At 43.4% G+C, this 25,943-nt stretch overlaps 1 protein-coding gene and 1 long non-coding RNA gene across 6 annotated transcripts in view; one reads left to right on the forward strand and one right to left on the reverse strand.

Annotated features, from left to right (window-relative positions):
• LOC108036885 (uncharacterized) overlaps positions 1–25,943 on the forward strand; it is a 55,359-nt gene that overhangs the window by 7,297 nt on the left and 22,119 nt on the right. The window lies entirely within an intron of this gene.
• The window catches only part of LOC108036882 (catenin delta-2), an 84,924-nt gene continuing 66,873 nt past the window's right edge, over positions 7,893–25,943 (reverse strand). For both annotated transcript variants that reach the window (XM_017113257.3, XM_017113258.3), the window contains exon 4: positions 7,893–9,147. In XM_017113257.3, the coding sequence (XP_016968746.1) occupies positions 8,210–9,147 (938 nt within the window). In that variant the 3' untranslated portion in view covers positions 7,893–8,209. The remainder of the gene's footprint in view (positions 9,148–25,943) is intronic.

Consider the following 25,943-nt stretch of genomic DNA (forward strand, 5'->3'; position numbering starts at 1 on the left):
TCTGTACAATTGTACAAGTCTGTCCAATTATAATGAGAAATCATATCGTTAAGTTTATTATAGTCACATTTACGAAAACATCTCATTTTAGTTGGAGAAACTAAAGGAGAGAGGGTGTCAGAGCAGAGGAGGCAAATTGTCAGTTCCATAGTTAGATGATATCGGTCTTCAGGTACAACAAGAGCGTCAATTCTACACACTGTGATATCATACGGTTCTGAATCAAACACAAGATTTAATTGTCTACTTAAGGAATTTTTTATAGAGCTTACTTGCTGTAACGATAATTCTAAAAGGCCATCCACAAAATCATGGGCGGATGAAGGCATAGCGACAAATGATTCAGTAGGAGCAGACCAAGAAATATCAGATAGATTAAAGTCAACTAAAACAATAAAAATGTCTCTGTTAGAAAGAAGGGATGAAACAGATTTTATTGCAGACAGATGGTGCTCATAAATTACTAGGTCAGAGCCAGGTGGAATATAAGAACATGTAACAAAAACAGATAACGATTGCAAAGAAACTTTTACACTCAGAAATTCAATTTCATTGGGTATATGAATGAGAATTCGTTCAGATGTTAGGCTAGAGGTAACGGCAATCAGGACACCGCCCCCCCTACGTGAGTGGCGATCGGTCCTATAAGTATTAAAGTTATTACCCAGAACTTCAGAGTCGGATATCCCTGGTTTCAGCCAAGTTTCCGTAAAAGCCAAAATATCTTCTGTAAATGCAGAGGAGTCAGCATAAAGCTTGGGTAGCTTCATATTTAATCCCCTAACATTTTAATACGCCAACATTAAACTTTTTAGTTTTTCTACACAAATTATAGCTTTTTAACATATTATCTTATAATATTGGGAATATAACTTTTTATATTTTTAACAATTTCGAATTCAATTTAATAAAATTTATGATTTTTTTATAACTGCAAGGGTATACAAACCTCGGCTTGCCGAAGTTAACTTTGTTTTTTGTTTTTATGATGCGTCTTGGAATGAAGTCGTTTTTTTCTAGCACCCCTTTTCTTATTTCTTTTTCCACTTCCATATTGAAATCGTGTCATTTTATCAATTGATTTGTTTGATACATTTTGTAAAGTAATTTTACTTTGTTCTTAAATTATATTTCTGAGCGGACTTCTCCCAAATTCATTTATTACAGCCTTACCAGTCTTAGCGGGCTGATTTTTTATAGCAGCTATGCCCGAAAGAAAAAGTGGTACATAAAGGCTTCCGATGTTGCTTAATCCCCCGCCACCCTGATTTACATAATAATCCTGATAAAATTTCACTATGATGACTATTTGTGTTCTAGGTAAATAATTTTTGTGTAAGTTTTATTTATAGTTTTTAGGTATGCTTTGCCTTCTTCTAAAGTGAAGAGTAACGAAAATAGGAACAGCTGAAGCTTCAAATGGGATCTTGTATCCATTTGAATCCGTACTTAGTATTGAGACTTTATTTGGGGACCATATATACAAAGGATATTTTTAAATTGAATATTTATCTATTTTCTGTTTTTTTTTACCGTTGTTTTATTATGTCCGTGTAAATAAAAATCAATTTATTTTCAGGTATTTTTGACTCATGGGATACATTTTTATACCTAAATGTTTCAGCACTTACTAAACTATCAAACTCGGCTTCTTAAACACTTTTATCTTGATTAGGTGTATGTTTAATGTAATTATTCAAAATTATATCTGTAATACCGACTTTCCAATCGTTGTTCATGTCTTCAGGGATATTTAGAATGTTTATGAATACACACTGTACGTTATCAGAGAAAACATTCATAGAAATCTTAGTATGCAATAATTTTTTAAAAGTTTTCTAAAAACTCCATAAAGCAACGAACTTAACGGAATAGATAAAAATGCCCTTTTTTGGATAAGGATTTTTCTCGTAGGGTTTAATGTACACTTTGGACTCGAAAGATATCGCAAAGCATTTTTATACTTTTATTGAGCATTTAAATGTGGCTTAGTAACTTTATGGTTACCTTGTAATGTGTTTAATACAATCTCCATTATGGTTTTTAATAGGTCACTATCACTATTGCTTATAATAGCCTTACGTATTCTAATTTCAGCCTTTTTGAGTACATACAATAAATGCTTGTTCGCTTTCAAGCGATTGTTGCAAACAAAGTGTGTTTGGAATTAAAAATGTCTGATCTAAATCTTAAAAAATCGTTAACTCCCTGAGAGAGATTAATAAGTAAATATCAGTGTGGTTGCTCCGTTACTTCTTATATATTCTAAATAACTCCGTTGGGTTTTTATGATACATAAGTCTTGCTAAACATTGAAATTTAAGCTTATCGCGTGGATTTTTAAAAGCAACAATATACTCGTATACATATTTTTTTTCTTGAATATATTTTTTTTACAATTGTTTGTTCCTTTATTGGTTTGGATCTTGTTTAGATCGTTAGCTTGGCTAACGTTAGTTATACACTTTTAGCTATGCACTTATTATGTAAGATATAGGATTATATATAAAAGTATTTCTATAGTTTAATATAGTTTCAGATGTATAAGTTGTAGATGTATAGCATAGTTCGTAGAACTATTTGGGATGTTTCCATCTTTGGCTTGATCAGGCGGTTGGCTCGCTTGCATAAGGTGCAGCCGGCTCCTCACACTTGCACCGCAGATGTACTGCGCCTATAAGCTCAGGCGGTACTGGTCATCGCACAGGTTTTTAAGCAAGTTAATTTTCAATGGGGGCTCTCTAGTGGTCCCGGGCAATCCTTAGGACACTCCTTGATTCTTTTTGGTAGCTGTTTTGCCTTTTTATATACTTATAATTTCATGTTGTTAATGTGCAGTGTGTACATAAGTGCGCATACTACAGAAAACTTTACATTTTGTAATCCTTAATTAACATCAGAAACGTGCGCTTGCTTGCCTGTATGCAATTCGCCGGAACGGAGCCAGAAAATTAATTTCAATAAATTGTTTACCAATACTAAAATAATTGAATAAATGTATTATTATGCTACATAATAAAATCCGGCTTTTTATTTCGAGTTTTAATTACAGGTATACTTGTGCGGTGAATAAAAATTGGGTTAAACGTTCTAAGTCGGAAACAAAAATATGTGTTTGAAAATGTTTCCGACATCTGAGAATCTTGTGAGATTTATTTTGAAGTGTTCTTTTGATTTATAAATTAGTCTTGCAATTGGTGCAAAACTAATATTATGCTTAGTTTAATAGAAAGTCCCAATGAATTAATATTCAAAAATGGTTCTTTATTTTTTAAAAGTTTATACCAACCGAAATTTGGTTACTTGGAGAAAGTAATCAAACCGATAAAAGGAATGGGATAACAAATTATGTTTAAGATCCTGTGATCCCGCGCAGCCGTCCAGTAGAAGAAGATATCCAATGCTGTCCTTAGGCTCGTGGCGCGTGGAGACTCCGAGCGGTGGCGGCCGGGCTGCTGGCCGCTGACAGAGTTGTGGGCACGGGGGAACAGTCCCTCGCTGCGGTCACTGTTTCTCTGGGCCGACTGGCCACTGGTCATTCACTGTAGAATTAGGATGATTATTTGGGAGAAAACTATTTTCCTTTTCCTGCTGGCATAGAGACTCAGTCATGATTAAAATAATAAGATTTCTAACGGCGCTTGCCGGAGTTATTTTGTAAAGAACTTGTGTTCTTTATTTCTTGAATTACAAAATTGAACTGGAAAAGTATCTAACTTTACGTGAGCTATGCGCGGCCGGCAAGCCGACCGCTTGTGTAGCAAAGTGCTGACACTAGCAAAATCAACATACCCCACCATACAGTGTACCAATAAGAACCAGGCACGGCCCCTAAAGATGTTTATGCTGATTTTGCAACTAAACATTAGGGTGGTCCAATAATCACCTAAAATCTGTATCGACTTATGATTATTTTTTAACAGTTTTAACAAAATACATTCTCTCATAATGACTGTGTACTAGACCCGAGTGAGGCCAAAAACAATTCCATTATGGTATTCGATGACGTAGCTTGTGAAAAAAAAGGAACAAAAAACATAAGGTCTTATTTTTGTATGGTTCGACATAAAAATATCGAGTCTTTTTATTTTCGTCGAACATATAGTTATATATCGAGACATTTGATTCGTGAAAATGACAACTTTTGAATAATGTTTGTACAATATGATTTAAATATACATAAGTGTATTAAATTAAATTAAGAAAAATTTTAAAAATTTGTCAAAACTGTTGGGAGGAAAATCATGGATTTTTATTATTTAGCAAGGATAATGAAATGGATAACGGAAGGAACAGAAACGAAGGAACAATAAAAGCTGGGTAAGATACGTACAGTCCCACAGTTTATCAATAGATTTATATGCGAACTGCTCCTGACTGGGTGACTGTACGTAGCGTGATCCGGGACTTCTCTCCCTTCTGGCTCGTTAATCTCGGGGTTCGGTCGCGCCGCTCCACGACTTCACAAGTCGGAACCGTAGGCTCTCCTGGAAAGTTCCACTCGAGACCGTACTGGTCAGCCTTTCTGGCTGATCGCGCCAGGACCTTCTCAATTCCACGGGGCTCACGCCGAGACACGCCAAAGTAGTGCTTGGGGCGAGGTACACTGGGGTTCGACAGGCTTACCCCCGAGCTCACGATTTCTTGTCGCTGTCCTTTACTACTCCAAGTCTGGCAGACCCTATAGGTGTAATGCCAGAACTTCGTTGGCGGGAATAAGCAGATCGCCTTGACTTAAACGCGAGGTGCCCCTTGGACCTCAGCCATCTGTGTCTCAGTTCGGAGATTCCTTGTAATCCCAATCACGAAAGTCTCGACATAGCGATCTTACTCCTGATAGGCTCCCACGGCGCTGCTTTCGACAACACACCTTGTTGGCTCCCTTGTTGGCTCCTCGGGATCGACTGATTGTGATCGACTGATCGTGACCGACTGGCCGTAATCGACTGACCGAGATCGACTGACCCTGCTGACAGCGTCTGCGGGTTTATATAGGTCCTCAGGGAACCGTTATTTCCCTTTTGCGCATGGCCCTCAGAAACTCTCCACACCGGGTTCAAAGTCCCTCTTGTCCTTCATGCGCTGTGTCCCGTCGACGTCCAGCCTGATGCTGCCGTCCCGCTGATTCCCGTGATGCATATGGCATGCTTTTGTGCCGCTCCGCTGCCGAGGTGTGGCACCTTCTCTCTTGGTCCAAAGTTCAACGGCCGCGTCCAAAGTACGGCGGCGTACCCTTACTTCCTTTTGCACACGGCACATTCTCTTCGCTCGTCAAGTCTCCGATCTCTCTTTCTCCATCCTTGGTCTCCAAACTCTCTTGGTCTCCAAGCCCTCTTTCTCTCCAAACTCTCTTGCTCTCCAAACTCCCACGTTCTCCAAACTCTCATGTTCTCCAACTCTCACATTCTCCATCCTTGATCTCCAAACTCTCACGTTCTCCAACCGCTCTACGCCGCGCCGTCACTACGCGAATTCGCCGCGTACCTGGTGAACGGCCGGCCATCTGCTGCTGGGATTTGTGTGGAGTTATTCAACTCCTCACAAAGATACTATCCAAATTTTCTGCGAATTATAAAAAAGGTCTGTTTAATAATCGTTTTATAATCGCTATAAAAAAACAGCGAGTATATATTTATAAAAAAAAATTGTTTACTTGTTTGCCTCAACATTGCGGTTTGTGTATGAAACACCAGTTCGTTTATATGGCTGCTTCGGCTGGCTTCACATTCGGTCGACCCAATTCTTAAACATAATTTCGATGGTATGGCCCTCAATGGCCCTGACAGCCACTTCAATTTCGTAATTTAGGTCGTCAATCGTCGCAAAAGACCGATTGTGACGTTGGCTGTGTGGCACGTAGCGCCGTCCTTCTGGAACCACATGTTGCTTCGATTCGGGGAAATAAAAAGTCTTCCAACATGCCGTTTTAGCGCACACCATTAACGGTTACGGCGGCTCCTTCCTCGTTTTCAAAGAAAAACGGCCCAATAATGCCACATACCGCACCAAACAGTCACTCGTTGTGGATGCATTGGCTTATCCAAGACGACATGTAGATTTTCTGAACCCCAAATGCGACAGTTTTTATTATTAACATAACCACCGAGGTGGAAAAGGGCCTCAGGCGCTTTTTTTCCCGAGTTTCGACCGCAATTTTCTTGCAGTTTCGGTTGAAGACTTTCCACTTTGGAAGAAGTTTTCAATATTTCCCAACTTAAACATTTCGTAAACCGTATACCTTCTACTAAATATTTGAAACATTGACAACGACATTCAAAATTTCAAAGTCAAAATTATCGATAGTTCAAACAGCAAACGCTGTACATGATAAACAACGAGTTGTTAAAAGTTAAGAAAATGTTCAAAGTTTCTTTGACAATAATTATAATTTTATTCCAAAGGAAATAAGAATTGTATTCGAAAAAGATCCAAGCTTGAATAATAGTTTTTTAATAGAACTACAATATGATTTTACTTTGCTAAATATAAAATCTCGAAAGACTGCAATTTGGCTAACCAATAGGCATCACAACATTTTTTAGAAACCGGTTTCCATATTGTCAAACACATCTTAAGGGTGAGGTCTGTGCTCTAATCAAAGCATACTATATTTCGACATTTTTTAAAAGTAGCACCAAAACAAGAAAATACTTTTATGTACATCATTTTAAAGTTGAGTCTAGATGTATAAAGGGTTACAATAAAACAAGATTAATAAAATGAAATTTCATGAGGAAGTTGACCAATACATCGAACAATTTAAAGAACAAATAATTGTTAAGCACTTTCAATACTTTAAAAAAAAAAAAACTTTGTTCATGAATCAAGGTGGACACGAAACTACGAATTGTGGTCAACACTTTACATTTAGTAATCCGTAACTAACATCAGAAACGCGGTCATGCCTCTACGCAAATCACCGGAACGGAGCCAAACAATTAATTTCAATATATGGTTACCAATACCAAAATAATTGAATGAATTATTATTTCGAGTTTGAATTAGAGGTGTACTTTTGCTTTGTCGCGCGATGACTTCAACCCCTTTATGGGACGAGCAGAGATAGGCAGTCAGTGATCGTCTCAATGAGCCTTCGGGAAGAATAAAAAAGAATAAAAAAAAAACTATAGTTAAAAAAAATAATGTAAAAAGTAAAGCTTGAAAAAATATTACAAAGAATTAGCAATACGTGGCACTGGCAGTGCGCGTACAATCGTTACTCACAATATGCCTTTTATGTCGATACCTTTGAATCGAATTTGCAATTTTTGACAGCGCGCAGTGTTCTGGTTACGCATCTCAGTGTTTTGACTTTTGACTTTTTTTAAATATTTCTGTACATTTTTTAATCTACTCAAAATTGGAAAGCCAAAAGGAACGACCTACAAGGGTACAAAAACTTTGGCTTTATTTACTGACAAAAATGCTAAAATTTTGCATTTAGCAGCGTGTGGCTGCGTAATTGATAAAATATTTTTTATAGATATATAAGTATTTACAAAAGATTAGAACACTAAGCTAAGAAACTTGTGCAAAGCTTAACGCTACATCGACATATTTTCTTCTTTTTCATGATGGTTCTGTTATCCTTTTCTATTTCGCCGCTTACGGTAATTCGCTTCAAACACGAATTTGTATTTATAAACAAGGGTGGGATGGATGCAGAACACAGCTTCTGCTTCTGCTTCTGCATTACAGCTTTGGTAATCGGCGCGCAGATTTAAAGAATAAGAATTGCTTAATTTATACTCTTTCTTCTGCTCAAAAAATTAGAAATCCAAGCAAAACCAGCAATCATTTCTAATACGGGGGTACCGACTCGATAGTACATCGCAAAGCACATATATAAGCCAAAATCTAGTATTTCTACCAAAAAATTAAACAGTATGTAATATTGTTTGAATATATCTTAGTTTATTCATAAAGTTATCAGATTAGTGTACTAAGTATTTAAATAAAATGATATTCTACAATTAGGTAGGATAAATTATGTAAAATCCATTTTGCTTTGGGAATATAAAAACGGGTTTGGCACAGAAATTTCATCGGACGGAACTTAGATGCAATACTAACGTATATAAATACAATTATCACGCCAAAACCGATCGTTGAAATTTTCGAGCCAACCCCCTTAATAAGCTTTTTTCTCAATATATCAAATACTTTTCATGTAATTACAAATCATATAATATTGAAGAAATCAAACGATTTATAGTTGTTTTCTAACCATTTCCGAAAGCAACTCAGACTCATTATTTGACATAACTGAGTTAGAATCCTTGGCCCCAAATGAGCTACTTGTTGGGCGCTGAATAGTCCTGTCTTCGTAGCGAGTACGTCCCTGTGAAGCCATAGGTCTATTGAGGGTATTGTTTGCATTATTTGGGGAATTTGGTGGAGTGTTATGTGCAGCAAAAAGTTTATTGATAAAATCTTGCTCTTTCCATCCGTTTTTCTTATAAGCGTCACGTAATTCGTTATGTTGCCACATGGAGTATAAAACTTGACTAGCAAATTTCAATACACAAGAAGTATATTTATCTTTCCGTCTTGTTATATTCATAAGTCGATCGATTCCACCAGAATCTAATAGGGAACGTGAAAACTCAGGATTTTTCCTTATAACCTCGTTAATTGTTGCCAACACAGCTGTTATTGTATCATCTGAAGTATTTTGGTCATGTTGTATATTTCCAGATGGTAGTTTTTGAACTAAGTCTCGCATTGCGTACTTTCCAATAAGTTCTTTATTGCGTTGATCAATAGCTAAATTACGGAGTGCTGTGGCAACTGCACAGACTACTCGATCCACTTCCATTCTAAGAAGCTCTACAAGTATCGGTAGACCTTTCTCCTTGCGTACCGTTGCGCGAATATCAGTACTGGGTTGCCAATAACATGCAGATAAATTTTGAATTGCCCCTGCAGCGGCTTCGAGAGTTTCTGGATTAGAACAACTTTGCAATAATGACAAATAGTATTGAACTACTTCAGGCTGCCATAATTGCTCATATCCCTTATTTACTTGGTTATGTGTTGCTGAATTCTTAGAATAATCTGTAGAAATGTGATACTCATCTAACGCGTCGGAATTACTAGTACCATCTTTCCTTTTTTTGCTTGTTCCAAAACAGCCTAAATGTTCTCCTGAAAATAAAAAATTAAAGAAAAATATATATTTATTAGAAAAAGAAGAAACTTTGTAGTCGGCGAAAGCCTAAAATATCTGATACTTTTTTCTCTAAAATACAATTTATGAGCATTTCGGTTAGCAAACACCACCCTTACCAGCGCCACGGCTCATAGCAGTCGATAGCGGTACTACTTGGCTTGTCAAACTTAATTAGTAATAAATTTTAGAATAACAATGTGATTGGAACGATTCTTAGCATTTAAATCAATTTCAAATTAATTGAAATAAAATCTTCAAAAATGTAGGGTAGCGTTATGGGCGTTTGTGAAACAAATCTGTAGCAGTTATTCTGCAGAATCTATATACTATGTTGCTACAATAGTTTTCGAGACCTCAGCGTTCATACTGACGGACGGACTCGGCTACATATTTTAATTAAATGTTAGTTACCAAAAACTAGATTTAAGTAATGTCTCATTCCAAACCCCAAAATTCGCACAGAGATTTGCGTGTCGCCTAAAAGTACAAAACATTTTCCTAGTGTTGTACGATGTTTTGTAGCCAATAAAAAATAACATAACTTTTGATGTCTAAGCTCGTAGATTACATTGCAGGTCTCGGTAATTTTTAACAATTTTTTTTTCCTAAATGGAAAAACGTTTTCGTCAAGATTAAATGGAAGTCATTCAGTAGCGTGAAACGAACTGTTTTTTTTTGGTTTCTGCTCGCTACGGTATTTGTGCGGCTAGCTCAGTAGATTGTGTGTGTTCGTCCCACCAAATTTATATAAACGTGACCGCCCAGTAGTTCAGTGAAAAAGCACAGAATTCTCGGGTTCGGAGTGGGTTTATTGCGGGTATAACTGCAGTCGGCTTTATAACTTGTCTCGCTGTCTCCGACGGTGTGGGTTGTCTTGACCGCTGATTGCTCCTGACGTGGCTGGCTCGGTGACTGCTCGGCCACGATTCAGACTCGCTATGGGGTCAGCCGTGCGGGCTTAGGGAAGCGTCACCGTTCTCAGACTAGGGTGAAAAGACTGACGAGCTCTCCAGGATCACTCCTCTCGATACCCGACCTCCTGTCCCTTGCTCTGTCCCGGATGGTTCCACGGGCTTCCGCCCAGATCGTGCGGACAGTCAAGGCGGAAGGCCAGGAAGCTGCCTCGCTCTTCACTTCGCTTCTGTGCCTCGTGTATACGAACGTTCCACCCTAGCCTCACCCTTTTGCGTACTGTCCGTGCCGTTCCTGCGGGCTCGATCCTCCTTGCGTGGCCGTTGCGGTGTGGTGTCCTGCTTGCTGGTGGCGATGTCCTGCGAACTGCTCCTGACAGGTGGTTGTAGGTCTTGACTTCTGTGCTGGGTTCGAGGGCATACGCCGATCCGGGACTTCTCTCCCTTCTGGCTCGTGACTCTCAGGGTTCTGTTGCGCCGCTCCGGGACTTCTCTCCCTTCTGGCTCGCTACTCTAGGGGTTCTGTTGCGCCGTTCCGGGACTTCTCTCCCTTCTGGCTCGCTACTCTAGGGATTCCGTTGCGCCGCTCCGGGACTTCTCTCCCTTCTGGCTCGCTACTCTAGGGGTTCTGTTACGCCGCTCCAGGACTTCTCTCCCTTCTGGCTTGCTACTCTCGATTTCAAATCTAAGTCTAGTAGACCCTCCAGGCGTAACGCCAGGACTTCGTCGGCAGGACATAACAGAACTTAGCCGTGTGGTGCCTCCTTAGACCTCAGCCACCTGTGTCTCAGTTCGGAGATTCCTAGTAATCCCAATCCCGAACGTCTCGACGTGACGATCTTGCTCCTCGTAGGCTCCCACGGCGCTGCTTCCGACGACTCGCCCTGGTGTGACTCCCTCGTAGCTTGCTTGGTTGGATTTCTTTCGACTCCTTGCTCTCGACTGACTGCTCGCTCTTGACTGACTGATCTCGACTTAATGCTCTCGACTGAATGATTGATTCCGCTGCCAGCACCCTGCGGGTTTATATAGGGCCTCTGGGAACCGTTATTATTATGCCTCCCGCCGCCGTCCAGCCTGATGCTGCCGTCCCGCTGATCCCGGAGACGCATGCGGCATGTTTGTGTGCCGCACCGCTGTTGAGATGTGGCACCTTCTGTCCAAAGTCCAAAGTCCGGCGGCGTCCCGTTACTCCTTCTCCATTGTTGGTATTCAAATTCCCTTGTCTCCAAACTCTCTTCCTCTCCAAACTCTCTTCCTCTCCAAACTCTCACGTTCTCCAAACTCTCACGTTCTCCAAACTCTCACGTTCTCCAAACTCTCTCGTTCTCCGTCCTCGATCTCCAAACTCTCTCGTTCTCCGTCCTCGATCTCCAAACTCTCTCGTTCTCCGTCCTCGCTCTTTGCCGCGCCGCCACTACGCGAATTTGCCGCGAACCTGGTGAGCGGCCGGCCATCTGCTGCTGGGATTTGTGTGGAGTTATTCAACTCCTCACATTCCCCCCTTACTTCGGGAAAGATTAAGAAAACTCAGCGCTCCCACTCTCCGGCGTTCACTTGTATATCCTAGCCATTGCGTCAGGGCGCATCTCGTTCCGGTTCCCTCGGTGTTCCCTCGTTGCTCCCTCGACGCTTTCCATCTTGTTTCCTTTCCACAGCGCCGGTCGTCCTCCGTATAGCAATTTCAAATCTCCCGCGCCGATCCTCCATCTGTTCCTACTGGGCACCGATATTAATCAGCTATCGATACCCAGAGGGCCTGCTCACGATATCGATATCGCAGGTGCGGCGTTGCCACTTGCGAGCCGCGATGTTCATCATCACCGATATTTCCATTTTCTTGTGCCCATCGATCGCACTATCGTCCAGTGCCAATCGACCGCCTATCGAGGCGCCCCCTTCCCTGTTGAATGGTGATTTTGCAAATTGTTTATGCCCGTGCACCGGTCGGTGCATGTGCTCATCAGCTTCTTTTCTTTTGGCAGGTTGCCTTTGTTGACCGCGAGTGCCCTTTCAGACTCCAGCAGCTGTTCTTCCTGGTTTGGACCCCGATCCGGCCTGTGATCCCGTCTCCTCGTCTGGGCATGATGCCCTTCTCCGTGATGCTTGCCCTCTTTCGGTACAGCTCTCTTAGCTGTGCCGACTTCCCCCTTCCTTCGGCAGACTGCTGCTGCCAGTCTTAATCAGATCCTTGTAGACCTTGGTGCGTTCCTTTCCGCATTCGTTATCCTTGACGTGTTCCTTGTACTGTATATGATTGTATCGTAGTGCCTTGTAGAGAATCCTTCGAGTTTTATCTGTGTAGCCTTTAAGAATCCTAGGAGTGATCCTCGGAGTCTTTCCTTATTCCTGAACATCCTTGGAATTATCCTCGGGCTCTTTTCTTTGTATCCTTTGGGCATCCTTGGAGCTATCCTTGGACCCTTCTCCTCGCGTCCTTTGGGTATCCTTGGAGCTATCCTTGGACCCCTTTCCTCGCGTCCTTTGGGTATCCTTGGAGCTATCCTTGGACCCCTTTCCTTGTGTCCTTCGGGTATCCTTGCAGCTCTCCTTGGACCCCTTCCCTCGTGTCCTTCGGGTATCCTTGGAGCTATACTTGGACCCCTTTCCTTGTGTCCTTCGGGTATCTTTGGAGCTATCCTTGGACCCCTTTCCTCGTGTCCTTCGGGTATCCTTGGAGCTATCCTTGGACCCCTTTTCTCGTCTCCTTCGAGACTCTTTGAAACTTTACTGTTGCCTTTTGTATACCGTATCTGCTTGTGGCTGCTCGCTGGTGTTCTGTGTTTGTTGTTGTTTCAGCTCGCTCACGTGGATGGTCCTCTCTTTTTTTGTGTTCACGTGCCGTATTTTGCAGATTACGGGTGACGCAAAATCCGTGACCTGATAAGGTCCATCGTATCTTGGGGCCAACTTTGCTGCGAACCCCTCGGCCGCCTTTGACAAATGTATTCCTTGGTCCACACGACGTCCCCCACCATTTTATCCTCCTTAGGTTGTAATGCCTAGCCTGATCCTCGGAAGCTCTCTTCAGATTCCGCCTTACAATCTGGAAGATTTCCCCGAGTTTGTTGGCCTTCTCCCCTGGAGTCTCAGTGGGTCGCCCTGTTCCCAAGGTCTCTCTGTCGTATAGGGCGCTCGGTGGTCTCGGTTCTCTGCCTTGAGTAATAAACGCCGGCGTGTATCCTGTGGGTTCCGAAACACTCGTATTTACTGCCAGCATGATCTCAGGCCATTTCTCGTACCAGTTTCTCTGATTCTACCCTGTGAACTGCGCTATCATTGTCTTCACGGTCCTATTTGCTCTTTCTTTCGGGTTCTCTTGCGGGGTATATGGAGCAGTGAACTGTTGCTTGGCTCCCATCTCGGCCAGGAAACTCTTGAAGATTTTGCTGTTAAACTGTACTCCGTTGTCCGTTATGACCACCTTCGGGACCCCAAACCTTGCGATGATGCGCTCCCTGAACGCTTTCTTTAGGGACTCGGCTGTCGCGCTCCGCAGCGGCACCAATTCAGTCCACTTGGAGAACCTGTCTATCACCACCAGCAGCATTTGGTTTTCCGTGTTTTGAACGCGACAAGGGTCCGACGAAGTCTGCGCACACTGTAGCCCATAGTTCCTCTGGCTCCTGCGTTAGCATTTTACCAGCTGCCTGCGTCTGATTCGGCTTGAATCTGATACATGTCTCGCACCCTCTTACGTGGGCTCGAGCGTCTCGGTGCATGCCTGGCCAGTAGTACCGGGCTGCCAGACGTGCTTCTGCTTCTGCTTCCTACATGGCCAGCTGCCGGTGAGTCGTGGTTCTCTTTCAGCACCGCTTCTCGCAGAGCTTTCGGGACGCACATCTTCCACGTCGCGACATCCTCACTGCCTGCTCTGTGTGGAATGTTAGCTGTTGCCGGCGGCTCTAATTCGACGATGGCCGCTACCTTTTCCGGATCCGTGCCTATCCCGTCGCTAGTCACTCTATGACCCAAATAAAGCAGCTCCCTCTTGAAAATCTGGCATTTTTCCGGATTCAATCTCAGATTAGCGTCTTTCAGCCGCCGGAATACCTCTTTCAAGTTTGCCTTGTGCTCTTCTAGTGTGCGTCCGATCACTATGATATCGTCCTGGTACACAAATGCGTGCGGCGACATCTCGGGACCAATTACCCGATCCAACACCCGCTGGAAGGTCGCAGATGCCGAATGGAGTCCGAACGGCATTACTCTCCACTGGAATAAGCCCATTGATCTCCCCTTGAACTTTCGGATTCTTCGGGTAGTATCGCTGTTTTATTGGCTTGTCTTCCTTCATCGTTATTTGATGCTCTGCCATGTTCGACGTTCCTGTCATGGTTTTAAAACTGGCTAGCTCTGCCTCCAGGAACTTCGCTGTGACGTCATACTCTGCTTCCTGCTATACGACTGCTACCGATAGCCTCTCCTCAAACCTCCCATTGTGTCGGTTCCTGGCCGGTATTCTTACCTCGTGTCCAGCGCGCCTTATCTGGGTTCCGACTTGAGTTAGAAAGTCCCATCCTAGCACCAATGAATCCACTACCCCTGGTAGTATCAACAGGTTCATGGTTAGTCGCTTGTTCCCGAATGCGATCTCCACCTCCAGCTGTTCATCGATTCCGCCGCACCTTCCGTCTGCCAACCTAACTTACCGCCGTGTCCTCGTAATCTTCCCGAGGGCAGCCAGGTTGTCCGCCAGTTCCTTGCCTATAAAGCTCGCTGTTGCCCCGGTGTCGATTGTGGCCTTGTACGTGCCTCCCCCAATCGTCACCGCTGCGGACAACTGCTGCTCCTCCTCGATTAGCTTGCCCGTTAGTTTGGAGAGGTAGCATCTTGCGACCCCCGCTCGCCTCTCTGCGGCTGAGGTCGCTGGGCATTTCCCGGCTGCTGAGAGCACTCGACGCTCCTGACACCTACTCTCCCGCAACAGGCGTTGGAGTCGACATCCTCGTGCCCAGTGTCCGTGGCCGCCGCACCTTCGGCAGGCCTCATGGGGATCTGCAAGGTGTGTCGTGCCCCGCGGCCTCTGTGTTGTGTTTGGCGGTCTCCACACCGTGTTCGCTGGTTGTATCTGTTGCTGCTGTGGTGGCGTCCATTGGCCTCCTCGTGGTGCTCCTGTTGCCTGCTGTCGTGGGACTCGTTGCGGCGGTGAAAATCATCTCTCCGTGTCTATCTGTCTCCTCGCATTTTGTGCACGTGACCTGCGTTGGTGGTAACGGCTATGCCTTTGAGAACTTGTTTTCTTGGGCGAACGCTTCCCGCTCCTTTTCCAGTTCTTCGTATTCATCGGCTAATAGCATCAACGTGTCCAGGTCCGGCACTTTGTACGCCCTTAAAAAGATCCTTAGGCTTGGGGTGCAGTTTTCCTTTATGATCTTTAAGGTGTCTTTCGCAGAATAGTTTAGTGGCCTCGACATCGTCTGCATGTCGATCATGTAGTCTTTAAATGACTAACTGAAACCCTGCTTTCGTTGCCTAACCTGATCCGACAGCCTTGTAAAGAAATCTCTCGGCCACTTCAACGCTCTTCCTTTCAGCAACTCCGGCATTGCTCGGGGGATCATGTCTAGGTCTAAACCGTAGGTGTTGGCGGACCATTCAACTTGTTCCAGGAACTCGAACGGTTTCTCCGCCCCGTCGAACCTGAATGACCACTCGCGGACTTGTTTAGCGACCCTTGCATAATCCTCCTGGCTGTGTCTAGAGGTCAGCACCGTTGTCTTCCTGTCCTGGCTTGACTCTCTCCTGTGAGCCTCCCTTTGCAAGTTGTCGACGCTCAAGCTTGCTACTAGGTTATCCCCTTAAGCGTTAGTTAGCGTGATACTCCGTCCGGTTCTGTCGTAATACATGGCTTCCAGCTCAGCCCAGATGTCGGCAAGTTGAGGGTCGTTCTCTGTTTCGGAGTAATACTCCGACAATGTCCTCCTCATGTCCTCTAATCTGCCGTCCAGGACGACATTAAGCCTTTGTGCGACATGGGCGAAGTCCTCCTTCTTAAGGCGGTAAATCCACTTCTTTCCCATTCTGTTTATTTTGTTTTCACCGCTGGGACAATCACGTTTTGGGCGCCAGATGTAACGAACTGATTTCTTTGGTTTCTGCTCGCTACGGTATTTGTGCGGCTAGCTCAGTAGATTGTGTGTGTTCGTCCCACCAAATTTATATAAACGTGACCGCCCAGTAGTTCAGTGAGAAAGCACAAAACTCGCAGGTTCGTAGTGGGTTTATTGGCTTTAAACTTTGCTTGTCTTGCTGTCTCCGACGGTGTGGGTTGTCTCGATGTTGGCTCGCTTCGTTGACACGGTGTTCCCGTTTTATCGCTCCTTGAAGATCCTTGACCGCTGCTTGCTCCTGACGCGATTGGCGCGGTGACTGCTCGGCCACGATTCAGACTCGCTATGGGGTCAGCCGTGCGGGCTTAGGGAAGCGTCACCGTTCTCAGACTAGGGTGAAAAGACTGACGAGCTCTCCAGGATCACTCCTCTCGATACCCGACCTCCTGTCCCTTGCTCTGTCCCGGATGGTTCCACGGGCTTCCGCCCAGATCGTGCGGACAGTCAAGGCGGAAGGCCAGGAAGCTGCCTCGCTCTTCACTTCGCTTCTGTGCCTCGTGTATACGAACGTTCCACCCTAGCCTCACCCTTTTGCGAACTGTCCGTGCCGTTCCTGCGGGCTCGATCCTCCTTGCGTGGCCGTTGCGGTGTGGTGTCCTGCTTGCTGGTGGCGATGTCCTGCGAACTGCTCCTGACAGGTGGTTGTAGGTCTTGACTTCTGTGCTGGGTTCGAGGGCATACGCCGATCCGGGACTTCTCTCCCTTCTGGCTCGTGACTCTCAGGGTTCTGTTGCGCCGCTCCGGGACTTCTCTCCCTTCTGGCTCGCTACTCTAGGGGTTCTGTTGCGCCGTTCCGGGACTTCTCTCCCTTCTGGCTCGCTACTCTAGGGATTCCGTTGCGCCGCTCCGGGACTTCTCTCCCTTCTGGCTCGCTACTCTAGGGGTTATGTTACGCCGCTCCAGGACTTCTCTCCCTTCTGGCTTGCTACTCTCGATTTTAAATCTAAGTCTAGTAGACCCTCCAGGCGTAACGCCAGGACTTCGTCGGCAGGACATAACAGAACTTAGCCGTGTGGTGCCTCCTTAGACCTCAGCCACCTGTGTCTCAGTTCGGAGATTCCTAGTAATCCCAATCCCGAACGTCTCGACGTGACGATCTTGCTCCTCGTAGGCTCCCACGGCGCTGCTTCCGACGACTCGCCCTGGTGTGACTCCCTCGTAGCTTGCTTGGTTGGATTTCTTTCGACTCCTTGCTCTCGACTGACTGCTCGCTCTTGACTGACTGATCTCGACTGAATGCTCTCGACTGAATGATTGATTCCGCTGCCAGCACCCTGCGGGTTTATATAGGGCCTCTGGGAACCGTTATTTCCCTTTTGCACACGGCCCGCCAAAACTCTCCACATCGGGTCCAAAGTCCATGGTTTCTGTTTGACCCTCTTGTCCTTGACGCACTGCCTCCCGCCGCCTGATGCTGCCGTCCCGCTGATCCCGGAGACGCATGCGGCATGTTTGTGTGCCGCACCGCTGCTGAGATGTGGCACCTTCTTTCCAAAGTCCAAAGTCCGGCGGCGTCCCGTTACTCCTTTTTGCACACGGCACTGTCGCTCCGCCCGCCAAGTCTCCGCTCTCTCCTTCTCCATTGTTGGTATTCAAATTCCCTTGTCTCCAAACTCTCTTCCTCTCCAAACTCTCACGTTCTCCAAACTCTCACGTTCTCCGTCCTCGATCTCCAAACTCTCTCGTTCTCCGTCCTCGATCTCCAAACTCTCTCGTTCTCCGTCCTCGATCTCCAAACTCTCTCGTTCTCCGTCCTCGGTCTCCAAACTCTCTCGTTCTCCGTCCTCGATCTCCAAACTTTCTCGTTCTCCGTCCTCGCTCTTTGCCGCGCCGCCACTACGCGAATTTGCCGCGAACCTGGTGAGCGGCCGGCCATCTGCTGCTGGGATTTGTGTGGAGTTATTCAACTTCTCACAAGCGGATAAGGAAGATCCGATAATTAATTTAAACTTTAATTATTCCTTGTAGATGTGTGAATAAGTAGAGCATCCCCGTAAGTCGCCGTATAGTAAGCGCCGAAGCCCTTTTGGACCTGTCGTCAGACCATTCGCCAAAGCTCTTCTTCAAAGCACACAAACTATAGATCACTCCCTCAGCCTCTCAGAGTTGTGAAAGCAGAGAGTGCGGTCGCGTTTTTAAATCGCTCCGTCTTTTTTCCCAAGCTTTCAGCAAAAAACCCGAAAGAACAGCCGGCTATCCGGCCTGGAGCATCTGGACACATACCTGGACGTCAGCTGGTGGCCAGGAGGCCGTGGACGACATCTAGCAACAACCCGGGAATTTATCCCCAACAGGTTTGGCGGCCAGGTGGGGCCGGTCGTAGGCGAGGGAGGGGAGGCATCTTTTTCGTTTTCCTCTGCCTTATTTCCACTAGTTGTTTGTTTAGTTGTTGCCAAATTTTCCACTCGCGCTTTTTGTTCGTAAACACTAAATCAGTGGTAAAAAGCGCTTGTGCGACCAGCTGATCGTAGTGTGCGAAAGGGGCTGCGGGTGACATAGCAGCAAGCTTTGTTCGCGGGAAAATTATAAATAAAAAACTTTTAAACCTTATCACTAAGATTTATTCCTTTTCTATCAAATAATTGAGCAAAGTCCGATCGAAGAGAAATAGGTCACTGCGGGTAAAGGCCCAAATTTCGTGCAGTACCGGTGAATTCCCCAGGCGGGTATATGGTGGGTAGGGGACCGAGGACACAACCCCCTGGAGCAAGCCTAGAAGTTGGACTGGTGGTGGGCGGTGGTACGCCGGCAAGCAAAGGACTGGCGGCGCCGGCTAATGCGGACGGATTCCACACGCCACTGTCCAGTTTACCCGACTGGGCCAACATGGGAGCTGACCAATTCAAAAAAAGCAACGTGATGGCGAGATCGCCAGAAAAAAGGGCGGAGAGCATCTGCAAGCAGCCTGGCAACGGCGATGCATAACGCGCCGCCAAGCGAAGCTAGCCAAGGGGGGAAATAGGGGCAAACATGCTGGGACCGAGAGCACCACTAAGCCCCAAAAACCCCCACAGGAGTGGAAAAAAGTAGAACCGAAGACGAGGAAGCCCAAGGTACGTCCGCCACAAAATGTACTGGAGGGTCCTACGCGGATATTCTTAAAAAGGTAAAGGCAGATCCGCAGCTGGAGAACATAGGTCAAGCTGTACAGGCCGTCAGGCGAACAGAAAAGGGGGAACTGCTAATACTCCTAAATAAGGTCTCCGACCCAAAAGCCGCAGAGTTTCAGAGCAAAATGAAAGCGGTCCTGGGCAGCAATGTCGACGTCAGAGCGTTGACTGAGACAACGCTGATCGAGGTGAAGGACATCGACGAGACCACGGACAAAACGGATGTCTTATGTGCGGTTAAGTCACAGTTTGATGTGAAACTGCCAGAATCTGCGGTGGTAGGACTACGGGCGGCGTACGGGAGCACCGAAACCGCCACACTAAGAGTTATGCCCGACATAGGGAGGCGTCTTATGGAAAAGGGAAAACTCAGGTTGGGATGGACCTGCTGCAGAATCTGGTCAAAAATAACACCCAAAAGGTGGTTTAAGTGTATGGAGTTCAACCATATAGCAGGGAACTGCAGATCCCAGGAGGACTGCTCTACAACTGCGGCGCGAAGGAGCACCAAGCCAGAGGCTGCAAAGCAAAGGCCTGCTGTATGCTCTGCAAGCGCAAAAAGGAGGAGGACTGTGACCACCCAACAATGAGTGGAAAATGTCCGTACTTCAGGAGGGCTTTGCAAGGGCTTAGGGGCTAATGAAGATTCTTCAGATCAACCTAAACCACTGCGAGGTTGCCCAATCGTTGCGGGAGCAAAATGTCATAGAGCAAAACGTAGACATTGCACTCATAAGCGAGCAATATAGAAATAAAAACTACGATGAATGGCTAGCAAATAGTAGCAAAAAATCGGCAATATGGAGCTGCGAAAACCCAAGGCGGCAGATTAGCAGGAAAAAAGAGGAAATTGCTTCGCCAGGGCCCATGTGAATGGTATAGCTTTCTATAGCTGTTACCTGCCGCCAAGCCTTAGCCTCCCCCAGGCAATAACTGTGCTCGAAGAGATTGCAGATGACGCCCGGAAAAATCGCCCTGCCGTAATTGCCGGGGACTTTAACGCCTGGGCTACGGAGTGGGTCTCCCTCCGAACAAATGCGAGGGGAAGGGCGCTACTGGATTCCAGCTGGGAGGTTAGTGACGCCTATATGGGTGGTGATCATGCAGCAATAATTTGCACGATTAAGGCCACAAATGGCCCACCACGCGATCCAAAGACCGTGGTAGGGTACAAAGTAGAAACGCTAGACGTGGAGATGGTGCAGATGTTATTCGAGGACCTCTCTACAAACGGATCAGCAGACGAAAGGGCAAACCGCATCGCAGATTACACCAAGGTAGCCTGTGATGCATCTATGCAGAGGAAGGGGAAACCCCCATCAAGGAGAAGACCGGCATACTGGTGGAACCAATCCATTGCGGAAGCCAGGAAAGAATGCCATAGAGCAAGACGCGCATACCAACGAGCAAGAGGAAAATTTGAGTTCAGGGCACTCCAGATATACTACAGGAAAAAAAGACGAGGCCTGGAAAAACTCATAAAAGAAAGCAAACGCAGGTGCTTTAATAATATATGCGAAGAAATAGACTCCAACCCTTGGGGCTTCGCATATAAACTCGTCACAAAACGGCTTCGGGCATTTAGTAGACCGTCGCCGACATGCCCAGTCATCCTAAAAAGGATAATCGAAACACTATTCCCTGAGCAAGAGGGTAAGGCGCATATAGCACAGATCGTAGACACGAGAAGCATAAAGCTCACAAGTCCTGAGGAAGTCCTTGAGGTTCTGAAGACAATAAAGTACGACAGGGCACCGGGACCTGATGGAATCCCGAATAAAGTACTAAAAATAGCCATAAAAGCAAACATAAAACAGTATGTTGACATGTATAATGCATGCCTAACAGAAGGTGTGTTCCCTAGTCGCTGGAAAACTCAGCGGTTGGTACTCATACCAAAGGGGGACAAGCCAACGGAGGAGCCTGTTTGTTGCAGTCTGCGTTGTTTATTAATAAAACACGCTGCTAATTGTGGCGTCGAACATACAGCCGAATGGTTTCTATTCTCTTCACAATGATCATGTAAAAAACGTTGCCTAAATAATATAGAAGTTCTTTCATATGTCTGCATGTTTTAAGACATTAATTTGTCATCTCACGCTTGGTCTAAGGATCTGGACCAGCATACGTTACTTGCGGGCATAAGTTTAAAAAACTTCAAAACAAAAAGTATAAAAGTTTCTCAGTTAAGTGTGATTCTAGTGATTTGAGTAGATTTGCAGCACAAACGAGTTTTTTTTACATCCATTATATTGTTTATCTTCTCATTAAAACTTAGAAACATTACATCTTTTTGCATCTCATTATACCCTTGCGGAGGATATAATGATTTTAGACAGAAGTTTGCAACGCACTAAAGGAGACGTTTTCGACCCCATAAAGTATATATATTCTTGATCAGCAACACTAGACGAGTCAATCTAGCCATGTCCGTCTGTCTGTACATCTGTCCGTCCGTCTGTCCGTCCGTTTCTACGCAAACTAGTTTCTCAGTTTTAAAGCTATCGGGCTGAAACTTTCCCAAAAGTCTTCTTTCTATTGCAGGTAGTATATTAGTCGGAACCAGCCGTATCGGACAACTATATCTTATAGCTCCCATAGGAACTATCAGGAAAAAAAAAAATTTTTTTAATTATTTCTTCGGTGTTATTTAACATATAACCTTCTAAGCTTGAAAGAACATTTTTAATTGGTTCTGAATTTCGAATTAAATTTAATCAAAATCGGACGACTATATCATTTAGCTCCCATAGGAACGATCGGGAAATTAATGGTAAAATAATAATAGAAAAAATTATTTCTTCGGTGTTTTTTAACATATAACCTCCTACGCTGGGAAATAACATTTTTAATTAATTTTGAATTTCGAATTAAATTTTATCAAAATCGGACGACTAAATCATATAGCTGCCATAGAAACGATCGGAAAATTAGTTGAAAAATGTGAAAAAAATTATATCTTTCGTGTTTTTTAGCATATAACCTGTTACGCTTGGAAATAACATTTTTTAAATTTTTAAAAATTTCGATTCAATTTAATAAAAATCGGACTACTCTAACATATAGATGTCAAAAAAATGGTCTAAGGAAAAGAATGAAATAATTTATTTTTAATATCTTTGAAGTCAGCAACACCATGTGAAATTTTTAAGGATTGTTGCTGACTTTATTTTATTGACATCTATATATTAGAGTAGTCCTATTTTTATAATATTTAATTAAAAATAAAAAAATTATATTTCCGATATTATAATATAATATGTAACAAGAAAGGAAGTTAACTTCGGCAAGCCGAAGTTTGTATACCCTTGCAGTTATAAGAAATAATCAAATTTAGTAACACCATGTGAAATTTTTAAGGATTATATATGTAGCAAGCAGACACTCACACATACATACGTATACATATCCCTAAGCATCTGTCATACTTACATTCTACATTAAGTTAGGTCACACTTTTATTACACACAAGATATAAACATCCCTGTTACTCTTAAGAAACACTATGGTTGTCTCACTCCCTCATACTGTATACCCTGAACTCTTGTAAAATACGTTAAGCCTGTACAAATATGTGCAATAAAGATCACTTTTGCTGCGACCGCCTAATAGAAAACATCTAGAAAGTTTAGTTAGAAAAGATAGATTAGAAATTTTCCGTTCCCTTCCTATCATCAGCAAACCTCAGGTTGCCCATAGTAGAATGTCTGCTGCACTGCAAGGCTTTGTGTGATTCGGATTCATTTCAAACAAGCATGCGATTAGTTGTTGTCTTTAAGAAATCAGTCTTAAAGCATAGGTAGACGCACATATAAGTCATATACTTAGCCATTAAAGCCATTTATCTAACAAACGTAAATACTCTCTTACTTGAAGAACTCCCGTTTCGATAGCGATAATATTTTGTCATTTACTTTGTTTTTGAATAGGCTTGAAACCCGTATTGATGTGTTCTTGGTTGTGAAGTATTCCTCCTTAACTGCTATACGCTACTTTTAAATTGCTGTTTTGCGTACAGCTATAAACCGAGGGTTTGTTTGGCTATTAGGCAAATACGGTCTCCTTCACATTACTGCTGAAGTAAAAGATGACGCCACGTAAAGGACTTGTTGGCCTTTCTGTGTTGCGGCGACGCAACCAATTCTCATCCTTTCATCGTAGATTGGTAGTATTTTCTACAGTTTAGGTGTTACCAAACAATACCAATTGCCATAAAGACACTCGCTGAAGCCTCCCCCTGACCGCTTCGATCACGACTGCTGCGCGGGACTTCTTTATTTAGACATAGCTAATATCATTTAATAAGATGTGCAAAAAGAATTATTTGTGCAATTACTCTGATATTTATATTTAAATAGAAAAATTAAAATTAGAATATATAACAAACCAATCCGTATATTTATCATAAGTCTTAAGAATCTCTTTAAAAAAATGCATAGCCTGCAAAATGTCTAAATTGTAGTGGAGTCTTTTGGAAACATATGTATATTCTTTAGTTTTATCAAAATCAGACGACTATATTAATAGCTGTCATAGGAATGATCGGATAATTGGTTTTTGACATATTATCTTATAATATTAGGAATATCGTTTTTATATTTGTAAGAATTTAATAGAAATCGGATGAATCTAACATACTCGTATAGCTATCTTAGAAACAGTCTGTTTCTAATGAAATATTTTTTTTATATTAATGAAGCTGGCAACAATCCTTAAAAATTTAACAGGGTGTTACTAACGTTGATTATTTCTATTTCCTTTTTTGTATTTTACATACGCGGAGGACTGCCTGCTAAGCTCCTATTTCTAAATAATAGTTGTATAAACATTTTATTAAAGATATACTATGTGTAATAAATATATAGGCTAACATTGACATTTAAAAAAAAATCATTCTTCCAGGAAAAAGTATTATTTTAATATTTCATTACCTCAGCACCACTCCAACCTCCGAAGAGACAAGCCGTATTAGAACAGCATCGATCCCGCGTTCGCAAAAAACCTATTGAGCTTATCAGCAAAAGTTAAAAAACAAATATTAAGCACAAAACAAAAAAAGACAACAACAAAAAACACACCATTTCTTAGCAATCGCGCGCAAGCCCTTTGCAAGCAAGCATGCACGAGCCACCAGACATAGCTAAATACTCTACCAGATCGTATCAACTAGGACAACCCAAATTTATTGTAAAGCCCAAAAAAAAGTAAAAATGAATCCCTATTTAAAACCGTTTCACCTTTCATCATCGAAAAATCTGTGGACTTTGCCTGCGGAGGAAGAGTTGATTCTGTGAAAAAAACCCCAGACGGCGAACTTTTGATAAAAACAAAAAAAAACACAAGCTACAAAACTTTTAAAACTTACCAAAATCGCAGACATGGAAATAACAGCTACCGAACACAATACACTTAATTTTTCAAAAGGCGTTATCTACTGTAATGACCTTAGATACATAGATGAAGAAACAATCCTCAGAGAACTAAAACCACAGAAAGTAATTGAAGTCAAAAATAATGGAGAGACAAAGCACCAACACCAACAACTACAGCAACACCACCAACAACAACCTAACAGAAACCGGACTCATAATAATTACATTTGAAACCCTGCACCCATATGCAAGAGCACCGAAGAAGAACTCTGCATAAAGGACAAACAATCTTGAAATTGACACCCAGCATAGCCCTTTGGACCGCAAATGCCCCACATTCCTTAAACAACAAGAACTCACTGCCATAAAAACCACCGAAAAAGTCGATCATAAAACTGCTCTGGGTATATACTTTGAGCGACACGGATACAAAACAAGAAACTCTTATGCAAACACACTTACAAACACCAGAACCACCATAAGAACCCGATGTCCAAATACGCTCACATCAACATCTTCAAATGCTCAAACTACATCCACAACCAAGAACACACACCGCGAAACACACATACAATACACTAACAATATACCAACTCCAATACACACTACTAACAAACATAGCCACCAATAGATTTGGCGGCGTAGCGCTATAAGTACACAAGTCAATTCAATACTCTATAGTAAATGTTCCAAACGACTTTGAAGCTCTAGCAATACAGAACATGCACATAAAGACAACATACATTGCCGCAAACAGAACCGTCACAAACCAAATGCTTGAAAACACTTTGTACAACAACCGAACACCATCACTAATTCTAGGAGACTTTAACGGATGGCACCTTTCCTGGGGTTTCCCAAAAACTAATTCTCGAGAAAAAACCATACAACAATTTATTGACAATACACAGCTAATCTTACTAAATGACAAATTCCCCACACATTTCTCAACACACAACACATTCACGCATATCGACCTTTCACTTAATGATCTATACGGCAGCGACCATTTTTCGATAGTTATCTCTCTATTCCCTCCAAACAAGATAAACAAATTTTTAAAACCATTTTTTATATTAAAAAAAGACAATTGGGAGCAATTCGAGACTCTCACACACAAAAATAACGAAATATTCCCCACTTCACTAAACGTGAGGTAAAAGAAGCCGCACAACTTAACAAAATTATATTACATAGCGCAAACATTTCCATTCTACAAACCTCAGTAAATACAAAGCCCTTCAAGGTTCCCTGGTGGAACAAAA

This window comes from Drosophila biarmipes, unplaced genomic scaffold (assembly GCF_025231255.1).
Source record: "Drosophila biarmipes strain raj3 unplaced genomic scaffold, RU_DBia_V1.1 ptg000007l, whole genome shotgun sequence".
Taxonomy (NCBI): domain Eukaryota; kingdom Metazoa; phylum Arthropoda; class Insecta; order Diptera; family Drosophilidae; genus Drosophila; species Drosophila biarmipes.